General features: G+C 37.5%; 1 protein-coding gene across 1 annotated transcript in view; it reads left to right on the top strand.

The window, feature by feature from the left end:
• CPLANE1 (ciliogenesis and planar polarity effector complex subunit 1) overlaps positions 1–12,826 on the top strand; it is a 92,579-nt gene extending 79,753 nt beyond the window's left edge. Inside the window, exons 44-51 of the mRNA XM_069492005.1 lie at positions 119–149; positions 646–777; positions 3,828–3,993; positions 7,233–7,291; positions 7,754–7,921; positions 9,919–10,043; positions 11,136–11,314; positions 12,525–12,826. Of these exons, the coding sequence (XP_069348106.1) occupies positions 119–149; positions 646–777; positions 3,828–3,993; positions 7,233–7,291; positions 7,754–7,921; positions 9,919–10,043; positions 11,136–11,314; positions 12,525–12,662 (998 nt within the window). The 3' untranslated portion in view covers positions 12,663–12,826. The remainder of the gene's footprint in view (positions 1–118; positions 150–645; positions 778–3,827; positions 3,994–7,232; positions 7,292–7,753; positions 7,922–9,918; positions 10,044–11,135; positions 11,315–12,524) is intronic.
• The last annotated feature ends 300 nt before the right edge of the window (positions 12,827–13,126 follow it).

Here is a 13,126-nt window from a genome sequence, read left to right as displayed (position 1 = left end):
CAATTTGGAGGTTTAAAAATATTTAATTTCTGGTTATATAATTTCTAAGTCAGGTCAATAATTGAAAGTAAAAAAATGACTTGAAGTTTTTATTAATAATAATGTTTCTTTTTTAAAGGTATGAATAACAGTGATGAATTATTTGAGAGGTAAATATCTTGAGTAAATTTACAGTTTTACTTAAAGTTGGGTATAAGTATGTGTTCTGGAAATTTTGTTCACATGTGTGTGAACTTTTACACTATACATCTTTTCATGGTGTAAAGGAATACAGTAAGTTCCCATTGGGAATAGAGTGTTTTAAGAAATTGAGGATTATTATATCCCTTACTGTTTAGTACAGGTAATTAAATACGATAGGCTATACTTGCTACATTATCTTTTACTAAATATGTATTAAATTTCAGCAGGCAGGACCTGTAGAGGTTTTCTCCTGGCCTTATATTTGCTTTTTTAAGGGAACCTAAGTCATTAATTATCGGTGGTTAGGTTTTTCCACTGAGAGTTACTAGGATTACAGAAATAGAAGGAACAGCAGATGTATGTTTATTATTTAGTATTCATTTATTACATGTTCATTTTTGCTTAATGTAATTAAGTTGTAGATACTGATTTATATTTCTTAAATTACATTTACAAATGAAGTGTTTCAGAAGATCCACTCCAGATGACTGGATTGACTGATATTGCAGACATTATTGATGACCTTATAAGTAAAGATGGAATTTCCAGTGAGGAGCTTGGCTTAACAGAACAACAAGCCAGGAATATCTCCAGGTAATCCCACTCTAAGTACAACATACCTTTAGTCCCATCTCTTATTAGAAGTAATTAATGATGTAGTTCCTGGCACTTTACCCTAAATATTCACCCTTAGAATACATTTGAATAGCTTTTCCTTGGAACATTAGGTTAAAATGTTTCCTTACAATCTTCTCTGTGTCAGGAACTGGTTCCTAATAGAATGAAGGCTGACTCTCCTACTGATGCTTCCCCACGACACATACACTCTTGGCTTGCTTATATAACATAGTCAGCCTTATGAATAGCAGCTGTACTTCTTTATTTCCTAGTTCAATTCCACTTACTACCTCAGTGAAAATGCATGTATACTCAGACTTACAAAACTGTTAGCAGGAAATAGCATGCCAAAAAAAAAAAAAAAAGAAAAAAATACTATTTCTATTTAATTAGTAGAATTTATCTGCTATATTATATATGACCTTGTATCAAGACCATGTAAACTTTGACTTCCTAAGCTAACACATTTAGTTACCTTCAGTTGTTTGTTAAGTTAATGATCATGTTATCAACAAAAGTCTATTAAATGTCAAGAATTGGAATAAAAATTAAATATGGTTTCTGCTCTTGGAGGTAGAGCTGTAAAACCAAGTTATATCAGTGCTGTGGGAGCTCAGAGGAATCAAATCAGCCAAAGAAGGCAGCTACACTAGTTCTGGATTTGAACCATATCTCAAAGGATCAAGAGAATTCATGTGGCTGATAATTGGGAGAAAAGGTGTTCTAGGCAGAGAGAAGATAATACACAAAGATGTGATTGGCAGTCAAGCACAAGGAATTAGATACGGCTAGAGTTTGTGCACTGGAGGGGGAGAGTGGGGCGAACTGGGGGTGGGGACCAGAGGCACTCTGAGCTCAGTCTTTCTGTGAGCAGTGTGGGAGTCAGCAAAGGACTTTCACGGGAAGTAGGAGCCAATTAGAAGTCTTGCTTCAGTAGTCTAGAGATGAGGTGAATTAGAATGGAGAGTATAGTGCAGTAGGGGTGAGGCTGTCAGGAGGTGACAATGACAGCTTTTCTACTTGGATGACCGAGTTTATAATGATTTCTTTAGCAAGATAGAGAATGCAGTTTTAGGTATAAGGTGTCAGGAGAACATTTTGTTGATAATGTTCATTGGTACATTAGTTTTAAGTCTTCTGAGAAGCACATAGGATTTTAACGAGCAAGAGATTTATTTGGAGAAAAGGCAAATAAATTGGAGGGGAGGAGGGGAGGATGCCATACAAGGTGGGGACAGCTGTCAGACTGCAATGCTGATGTGGGTCTCATCCTGTGCTGGCGGTCCCTGAGATCACCCCCAGGTTCAGTGGTTCACTAGGAGGACTCACAGAACTCGGCATATAGTCATATTGATGGCTAGAATTTATCACTGCAAAAAGGTTCAACGCAATATCAGCAAAGGAAAAGGGCACATGGGGTAAATTCCAGGGGAAATCAGGCAGAAGCTCCCAAGAATCCTTTCCCAGTGGAATCACACAGGACACACTTAATTCCTGCAGCAGGAAGTTGTGACAACATGTGTGAAATGTTGTCTACTAGGCAAGCTCATTAGAGCCTCAGTGCACAGGGTTTTACTGGGGGGTGTTGCCTGACATGTACCAGGATTCCAGACTTCCAGAAGGAAAGCAGGTGTTCAGAATAAGCCACATTGTTTGTATTTGTGACCCATCATCCATGTAGGATGGGATCTTCTTCACACTGGGTGATGCATCTGCCCCAAACCCCCATCTTGCACCGCCAGTTTTCTCAGACCACTCCTAGTATGACTTGCATCAGTTTGGATCCTCCAAGAAGTAGAAGCCAAGATGGGATTACACGTACAAGAGATTTACGGAGGGTAGGGGACGTGCCTGTGAGGGGAATAAGAAAAAAAAAAACAGAAGGGAAGAGAAGCATCAGACCACAATATTGGTCTGAGGCCTCTCTGTGACGGAGAGAGGGAAAGGAAGAGGGTTGGGAGACACAGTGTGGTGCATACTGCTAAGACTATTTCAGCCAGGTCAGTGTAAGACCTTAAGCCAAAATCACCCAGTGTATCACCTGTGTCCCTGCCATGCTTAGTCACTAACTTGGGCCAGAGCACGGGAAGTATGGTGTGGGCCTAAACATGGGGCTAGATCCAGAAGGGCAGCAGTTGCAGTCATCTCTGTATTCTAAGTTTTGAAAATTACTGAGACAGTCAGGGAATACATTAAAGAAGTCTAAAATGGAACCTTTAAGACATTAATATTGAGGTGGTGAGGAGAAAAGAAAGGAGACAATGTAGGAAGTTACATAGTGTTTTGAGAATTAGGAAAAGACCCAAGTAAGATAAAGTTAAAAGAAAAAAGGGGAAAGAGTTTAAAGCAGCAGTCCTCAGCCTTTTTGGCACCAGGGACTGGTTTCATGGAAAACAATTTTTCCACAGACCGGAGGTGGGGTTGGAGGGATGGTTTCGGGATGATTGAAGCGCATTACATTTATTGTGCGGTCAAACCTCTCTGCTAATGATTATCTGTATTTGCAGCTGCTCCCCAGCGCTAGCATCACCGCCTCAGCTCCACCTCAGATCATCAGGCATTAGATTCTCATAAGGAGCAACCTAGATCCCCCACATGCAGTTTACAGTAGGGTTCTCGCTCCTGTGAGAATCTTATGCCGCCGCTGATCTGACAGGAGGCGGAGCTTATGTGGTGATGTGAGTGATGGGGAGCGGCTGTAAATACAGATGAAGCTTCACTTGCTTGCCTGCTGCTCACCTCCTGCTGTGCAGCCTGGTTCCTAACAGGCCACAGACAGTCCGTGGCCTGGGGTTTGGGGACTGTAGGTTTAAACCAAATGTTATAAGGAAGTTGTTGCTGAACTTTGAGACCATTTTCAGCGGATTTCAAGGACAGATTGGGGTGAGTTGATCAGAGACCATAAGTGTGTACTGCTTTTCAAGATGGGGCAAAATCTTTCCAAATGAATAGTATTTAGTCATGATATTTCTTACCTGCATAACAAATTTAAAGGCACATGATTCCTTGCTTGTTAAATTTCCCAGAATTCAGCATTCTTCTGGCAGACATCCACAAAGAACTGAGAAGGAGAGAAGAGAGATTCAAGTCTGGATGAAAAGAAAACAGAAAGAAAGAATGGCAGAGTATCTAAAGCAGCTGGCAGAAAAGAGAGGGCAAGAACATAATCCTTTCTGCCCTAGAAGCAATCCAGTAAGTCTGCAGTATCAAGGGTAATGGAATTATCACAGAATATGTGTAGTTTTTTCCTGGCAAATATTTAAGAAAAGGATTAACATATTAGTTCATTAAATATGAAATGTCTGATTTCGAATGAAAAGTTTAATCTATTATATCTCAAACAAGAAGCAGTACAGTTAATCAAATATGAGCCTAAACTAATGGACACAGATTTGCCATCCTAATAGCAGCTTGTTTATGCCAGCAGCAAAGCCTGGAGAGCAAGTGGTGATAAAAATCACAAAAAGTGTTTTCCATAGCCTGTTGAGAATTGAATATTTTTCCTTTCAAGAAGTGGTCCAGAGCCTGCAAAAGGTGGTAGTCAGTTGGTACAAGGTCTGGTGAATATGGTGAATGACAGAGAGTTTCCAAGGCCAGTCTCTATAGTTTGAGCAGTGTTTTTTTGTTTGTTTTTTTGCAACATGTGGTCTTGCAAGAGGATTGGCCTGTCTCTATTGTGCAATCTCAGCTGCTTAATCTCAAGCATCCTCATCATTTCATCCAACTGGTTGCAGTAGACATCTGCTGTAATCGACTGACCGGGTTTCATGAATCTGCAGTGGAGAATACCAGTGCTGGACCACTAAACAGACACCATTAACTTTTTTTGATGAATATTTGGTTTTGGATTGTGTTCTGGCCCTTCATCTTTATCCAACCATTGCGCCAAATACTTGCAATTATCAGGAAGAATCCATTTTTCTTATGTAACAATACAGTGTAGAAATCGTATGACTTTATGTCATGACAGCAAAGAAAGACAAGCTTTGAGACAATTTCTCTTCTGACAGTCATTTAAATCATAAAGGTACCCATCTATCCAGCTTCTTTACCTTGCTCATTTATTGTAGTGGTCCAATATTGTTGGAGCAGTAACATGAAACCTTGCTGCTAATTCATATGTAGGTTGAGATGGATTCGCTTCTATTACAGCTTTCAGCTCATCATTATCCACCTTGGTCCCAGTTGCCCACGTGGCTCATTTTCAATATTAAAATCACCAGAACGGAACTTCTAGAACCATCCACATACTATGTGTTCATTAGCCACATCCTTCCCAAACACTTCACTGATATTTTGAGCTGTCTGTGCATCATTGGTTCCACAATGGAACTAATATTCAAAAATAACACGAATTTTTGACTTATCCATGATTTCACAAAAGTTGGTCTAAAAAAAAAATTGAAAGATAATCACAAGCCAAAAACCATGGGTTTGAAATAATGAGGATGTACCTTCACAATAAAAATAAAACAAGTGTCAAAATGAAAATGTCAGAGATAGCAACTGTCAAACTTAGCACTTACAGAAATTGGACATTTCATACTTAATGACCTAATAATTTGGATGTGTTTCTTATTTGGCAGATAGAAAAGGCATCAGTTTAAGTCAGGAAAAGTTAAACTACCTTAAAATGTATCAGGATTTTGTGCTTGGTTGATGAGAATTGAACCATGTTCTCTTGAACTATCATAAATAGTTTTTTCTCCCCCAGGCTAATTATGGCTCTAGCATTTTAAGAAAATGAGGAGGTTGAGTGACTGGGTGACCAATTGGAACTGTTCCTTTAATTTTCATTAAGAGTCAGTGGCAGTTGAAATAACTGTGTATTAAAGCCATTTTTAAAACTCAGTTTTCTATCTGTAAGTTTACAAAGAATACAGAAAAAAAAAAAACTATGGTCCAGTCATGTACCAACAGAAAAGTGGCACTTCTGTGTGTCTGTAATTTTGTTGTTTCTTTTTTAACTGCCTTTTAAACTGTCAGCATGTATTTACTTAACCCTGAATATAGACATCACCATGGCCAGGTCAGGAGCAGTTTAGTCATAATACTATGAAAATACATTTAGATTACAGTTTATCTTTTACTTTGTAATCAGAAGTAAAATAAAATGTTAATATAATAGCACTTCATTTTTTTAGCATCATTAGGAGAACAAATTCTTTAAGTGATTTTCCAGATAAGGCTGTCCCATTTAAACACCAGGTAGTACAAAAGTAGGTGAACTATTATTTAAAGTGTGTAATTTACTTACCTGCCTCTGAAAAGAGCATATTGGTGTTCATATAGCATTTTCTTGATAGCTGTGGAGACCTGGTAGTGACCCTCAAGGACACTGAGGTACGTGACTAGAATCTGAAAGTGCGTGTGTGTGTGTGTGTGTGTGTGTGTGTGTGTGTGTTCCCCCTCCTGTGAAGAATGGGTTCAGACGTCACCTTCCCTGCCAAGGACGTGAATACCCAGGATGGTTATCCTGTATGCAGATTTAGAATAAATTAACTCTGAGGGTGTAAGGCATAAAGACTCCTTGGTTCATAGACTTTGTGACATCTTATTCAATATTGCAAACACTTGTTTCTTTTTAACATCTATTTGGGTAAAGAGATGGGATTAGTGACTGGTTAATGTAATTAAAAATTTCATTTGAATTTCTATCATAAATCAACAAGAGCTTTAATTTGTTTCTACTACTCTATATGATCTTGAGAAAGTAAATTTACTTCTGTGTGCCAATTTTTATATATATAATCCTGTATGAAAAGAATCTCACATGTAACTCATGACAATAATTCGTAATGTTTTGGGATAAGATGTGTGTCATTTGTTGTTTGCCTTCTGGTGCATAAATTCTGAAGAGTTTACAAGTCACAATGAACTCACTGCAGTAGGTTTTGGGTGAACATTTTAGAACATCATAATGAGATTGTAAATGCCGATGACTCGTTTCTGCTTTATTAACAAAGCTCTTGGTGAGATTAATCACAAGATTGAATACAGAATATAGGTGTTTTCATCCCTAACATGTTCCTGTTTTCCATTTTAAGCAAAGCTGATAAGGTTCTCCCCTTTGAGGAAATAATTAATTCAACTAGTAAAAGACAGGGTGTCCCAAAAGTCACCATACATAGGGAAAATGAGAAATTGTAGCTAAATGTACCTTTATTTACAAAATATTCATTCATTACAAAATTTTTCCTTTGTATGGAGACTTTTGGGACACTTTATAGATTTTATATTCCATTTATTAAATTGGATTTTACTTTAATTGCATGATGCTTAATTTAACATATTCATGTTTTGTGCTAGGGTGGAAAGCTTCATCAAATATGACAGTATTTTGTACTGCTTTCTATAATAAATGGCAGAATTATGTCTAATGGTTTAATTATTTGTATTGAAGAATAATTAACTGGATATTTCTTTTGCAGTTTTACATGACTTCAAGGGAAATTAGACTGAGACAAAAGAGGAAGCATGAAAAAGACAGGTGAGTTTGGTAGCTATACCCTGAGCATTCTTGCTAGCTTGCTTATTCTAGGCATAGATAAAGCCTTAGGAATTCTGTTTTTCACAATAGTCTCTTTTTTGTTGATAAACAGAAAATTATGGGAGATACCACTGCAAGGAAAATAATGAGACTCACTAGCTTTTTATGAATTTGCTTTCAAATATTATTTGTTTCATTCAATATTTATGATTTTTATTTCTGCTATTCTCCTCCCTTTCCTAACCCAGATATGTAGGTGCATTTGGGAAATACTCCGAAGGCTAGAACTACAAGTACCTTTAATAATACCACCTAATTGTTTTCAGAAATCTGATGAACAGAAGAATTTGAAAAGCATTGAAAAAAGGAAATTCTAGGTGGTCTTGAAACACTATGTTCCCTCTAGATATATAAGTTGAAAGTGACTCTTTTAGTAAATAATGTTTAATTCTTTGTCTAAAGATTGCTGCTCTCTGAAAACTATAATCGTCGAATCTCGCAAGCATATGGTCTGATGAATGAGCTGTTGTCTGAATCAGTACAACTACCAACAGTTGCACCGAAACCACTGCCTAACAAACCCAGCACTATTCAACCATCCAGACGGCAACACTGCCCTTCTCCAAGAGGGTAAGGCAGGGGTTGGCATGTCCTTTAGCAAAATCACATCAGGCCTAATAAGAAGAAACGCAGCACTTTTAAGACCCAAGTTCAGTGTATTTGCATCTACCCTGCTTAGAGTTATGATGATAAAGTGAAGAAAAAATAGCCCCATAATTAGGTCTGTATTTGTCGATAGAATCACCAAGGAAAATGGCAAAAATAATACTACATTTCTAACTTAGCTAGCAAAGCACTTCAGTGTATACCTGAAATACAAAATTTCTTAATATCTGTTCAGTCCTGTTTCCTTTGCCTTAGTGTTTGATTAACATTTGCTTCTGGAATTTGCCTTGTAACTGCTCTCCTTGTTTCTCTACTTGGCATAGTCACTCTTGCAGAAACAGCCAGCCCCCATCACTTCTCCTGTTGCTGCCCCTCCCCTGCCCAGTTATGCTCATTCCCTTGTAGATATTATGTATTTCACCTCCATCCCTGCAGAGGACTTGGATATGAGTTCATTAGGCAGGAATTAATGAAACATAGCATGCTGAAGAAATGTGCCCAAGAATAAAACTTCTTATATATGGCAAACAAACATGCAAAATTGTATCTATTGGTAATCCATAAGGTGAACATGAGTTAGCAGTAGAGTGTTGTTAAAAATTACCACCTTTGACAAAATAAGTGGTTAGAATTATAATCATATAATTTAAGAGTCTGGAGGAAATACTACCAACGTAAACCAAGAAGTAATTAGATTATTTGTATGTGTAGTTTTGAGTTTGCTTAAAATACCAGAGATTCCCCTTAAGTCTTTTCTAGAACAAAGCAGGGAATTAAATACATAAAAGACTGACAAATATACGGATAATTCAAAATGGGTAGAGAGATAACCACAATCTGTGTGGAAACAAATGAGATATGAGGTATGAGATAGAATAATTTATTGAGGATTGATGCATTACATGTATCACTGAGGTACAGAATAAGCAGTGTCAAGTGAACATATTAATCTGGGCTATAATCTGGGCTATTTTTTTATTTCAATAGGTTAAATGTTTTTTGTTACATGGATGAATTGTATCATGTTGAAGTCGGGACTTTTAGTGTACCCATCAAGAGAATAGTGTACATTGTACCCGAAATGTAAATTTTTATCCCTCACCCCCCTCCTGCGTTTCCATGTCCATGACACCACTTTATGACCGTGCGTTCCCATCATTTAGTTCCCACTTAGAAGTGAGAACATGTCGTGTTTGCTTTTCCATTCCTGGGATACTTATTTAGGATAACAGTGTCCAGTTCCATCCAAGTTGCTGCAAAAGATATTATTTCATTATTTTCTATGGCTGAGTAGTACTCCATGTATGTGTGTATATGTGTGTATGTATGTATATGTGAGTACACACACGCTACGTTTTCCCTCTCCACTCATCCATTGGTGGGCACTTAGGTTGATTCCATATCTTTGCTATTGTGAATTGTGCTGTGATAAACGTACGGATACAAGTGTCTTTTTTTGTAAAATGACTTCATTTCCTTTGGGTAGATGCCCAGTGGTAGGATTGCTGGATCGAATGGCAGATCTGCTTTTAGTCTTTGAGGCATCTACATGCTCTTTTCCATAGAGGTTGTAATAATTTACAGTTCCACCAACAGTGTTTAAGGGTTCTTTTTCACAACATCCACACCAACATTTTGGTTTTCTGATTTTTTAATAATGGCCATTCTAATTGGGGTAAAGTGGTATCACAAATATGGGCTTTTTTTTTTTTTTTTTTTAAGAGACAGGGTCTCATTATGTTGCCCAGGCTGGAGTACAGTGGCTATCTCAGATGCAATCATAGCACACTACAGCCTCAAACTCCTGGGATCAAGCAATCCTCCCATCTCAGCCTCCCCGGTAGCTGGGACTACAGGTGTGCACCACTAAGCCCAGATTAATTTGAGCTTTTTAAAATATTAAGGCGTGTCACTGATATGAGATTCTAAGGATATAATAATTTATGTAATTTCTATTTTAGAGAGAATCAACATGGTCCCAACTGTCCATTAAACCGACCTAAAATAGTCAGATACATATCCAAACCAAGCTGTACCCGTAAGGGAAAACCTTTTGGGCAAACTCAAGGCTCGCCTCGGTCATGTGGTAAGACTGAAAGCTTTTTTATCTTGTGTGATTTGCACCTATTCCTTCTTCAAAGATGTGTTTTCATTAGTAAAAGCTATAAATCTTAGTAAAAAAGGAATTCTTATTTCAACAGAATACAAGGGATTGATAAAGACTTGGCTATACTGGGATTTTGTGTTGCTTTGAAATACAAAGGCCCCAGGAATCTTTTTAACCTAATGGCCTTTAGAATTTGAAGTCAGTGAATTAGATATAACTTATTCAGGAGTCTGTTTCTTTTTTATGTCTGGCTAAAGATGTAGATGTTTGTACACATCAAGTTCTGATTGTCTGCAGGATGGATATATCACAGGAAAAGAATGCTAAGAAGCTCAGATTGAAATAATACCATGTTTTTACACTTTACAGATTCTTTTCCATATATGTTGAAAAGATATATTTATTGCTAGCCTTTCTTTAGTTAATTTTGCTATATTTGGGTTTTGATTACTAAAGTAAAATATAGTTATTTATAAAATGATTATAAATTAAAAATATATAATAATAGCTGACATATAAATGCATGCAGTTAAAAATATATAACAACAAATAATTTCTGTGCCAGGTTCTATTTAAGCTCTTTAATTACAACCTTTGTGAGATAGGTGCTATTATGAGGGTGATAATATCTTGTCACCACACTTACCCTGACACCTATGCCCAAAGGCAGATTGTAGGCATGAAGATCCCTAAAACATTGCCCCTAGGAAGTTTCCACAAGATTTTCCATAAAAGGCAAGAAAAACCTAGCTCTCCGAGTTCACCCATCTTTGAAGTCGAGACTTCTCCACAGTTCCGTTATATCTGTGGCCTCTCCTCCCTAGACTTTTTTGTCCTAGAGATTAATTACCATTACTTTTCAAATCCAAAGAAGGCCAGATTCAATTTCCACATCACACACTGACAGAACAGGAATTGTTAGAAAACCCTAAAGTGAACTACATCCAGACTTTATGATTTAAATATTAGGTAAAATGTGATTGCCTTGCTTTGATGACAAAAGTCACAGTAAATTAACAAATGAATGAATGAGTCAGTCCCAATGTGTGCTTTGTTCTTATCCCTTAAAAGGCTCTCATGCTCCATGTCGAACTTGGCAGCATACAAAAAACCATGGACATGCTGGGCGTGTACCTCAAACCAAGCAGGTGTGTATAGAGTACGAGAGAGAGGAGACCGTGGTGAGTCCCTGGATGTTGCCCTCAGAAATCCATAAGATTCTTCATGAGAGTCATAATTCCCTTCTACAAGTAAGGATTATTCCAGATTTTAATTTGTCTAGTGATTTCTCTGTGTTCTTCAGTGTCTTTTATTTGTTTTGGGGGGTATGTAGAAATACTGAAAGATTGTTAGGTCGGTTTGAAATAGTGATTCAATGCATCTGCCCCTTTTGCTTCATTATCCAATGTTTATCTTTCAGAATTCTCCTTGACTTTTTAACTAAAAAGACAACAAAAACATAAGAACAGTTAATTGTACTATAATTATTAAAATCCATTCTGTCCACTCCTTAGATCTGGTGCTAGCATCTAGTTGTGTCAGGTGATGTTCAGCTCATTGTCAATCCAGATGTACCCGGCAACCACAGCCCTGGTTCCCTTCACGTAGCTTTCAGCCCTTTGATGTATGGGCAACTCTGGGACCTTTGGAAAGCTTAGTTCATGTTCCAGTTGTTTTTTCATAGGGGCTAGGACCACAACTGACTATCTTTTTAATTTTTAAATTTTAAATTTTTTATTTTTTCCCTATTTCAGGATATTATGGGGGTACAAACATATTGGTTATATGTTATGACTTTGCCTCACCCAAGCCAGGATTAGAGGCATGCCCTTCCCCCATTCAATACTCGCCGCATCTATTAGTTGTGAGTTTACCCACCCCCACCCTCCCAACCCCCAATGAATATTACTACCATGTGAGCACCTTAGTGCTGATAAGTTAGTGCCATTTGATGGCGAGTACATGTGGTGGTTATTCTTCCATTCTTGTGATACCTCACTTGTATACTTATACCATATTTTATTAATCCACGAGTGGATTAATAAAATTCACTCATAGTGAATTGTGCTGCCATAAACATTCGAGTGCAGATATCTTTATCACAGAATGTCTTTTGTTCTATTGGGTAGATGCCTAGTAGTGCTATTGCTGGATCAAATGGTATTTCTATTTTTAGCTCATTGAGGTATCTCCAAATTATTTTCCATAGAGGTTGTACTAATTCGCAGTCCCACCGGCAGGGTAAGAGTGTTCCCATCTCTTCACATCCTCACCAGCATTTGTTGTTTTGGGACTTTTTGATGAAGGCCATTCTCACTGGTGATATTTCATTGTGATTTTAATTTGCATTTCCCTAACGATTAGAGACGTTGAACATGCTTTTATATGTTTGATGGCCATTATTCTGTCTTCTTTTGAAAAGTTTCTGTTCGCGTCCTTACTATCTTTTTAATTTGATAGGACTTGTCACCAACTGAAGAGGAAGAGCCAGAGCTTCCTTTTGGGGTGGGTGGCATGGACAGCATTTCTGAGAGCACCGGCAGCATCCTCAGCAAGCTTGACTGGAATGCCATTGAAGACATGGTGGCCAGTGTGTAGGACAAGAGCCTGTCTGTCTACTGTACCCTGGACCTCTAAGACCTGGATATCATTCTGTTTCCAAGCATAGGCCAGCACCTCAGTAATGTGGTTCTGAAAGATGTATGGGTTTGAGAGAGAGAAGCAATGGGAATTTACCACCTGTAACCATATTATTACCTGGATTAGCCATTTTAAGAGGGAAAATAAACATTTCTCAATAATTCTGTCTTCATGGGGAAAGGCTTGTTTAATTATAAATGTATTATATGTTTTTGCATTTGACTTATCATTAGGTGTAATTTAAAAAGTGATAACTACCTTTCAAGCCAACTTTACATATTTAAACTGCTTTCAATAAAAACCTTGTATCTCACCACCTCTTTTACTACTCTCTTGAGTTTTGAGAAACAATATGGGTGCACCTGGGAGGGAAAAAAATCCTTTTTTTAAAAAAATTATTTCTTTTTAGCAGATTACGGCGG

Source organism: Eulemur rufifrons, chromosome 17 (assembly GCF_041146395.1).
Source record: "Eulemur rufifrons isolate Redbay chromosome 17, OSU_ERuf_1, whole genome shotgun sequence".
Classification (NCBI taxonomy): domain Eukaryota; kingdom Metazoa; phylum Chordata; class Mammalia; order Primates; family Lemuridae; genus Eulemur; species Eulemur rufifrons.
This window is presented reverse-complemented; position numbering and strand designations above follow the sequence as displayed.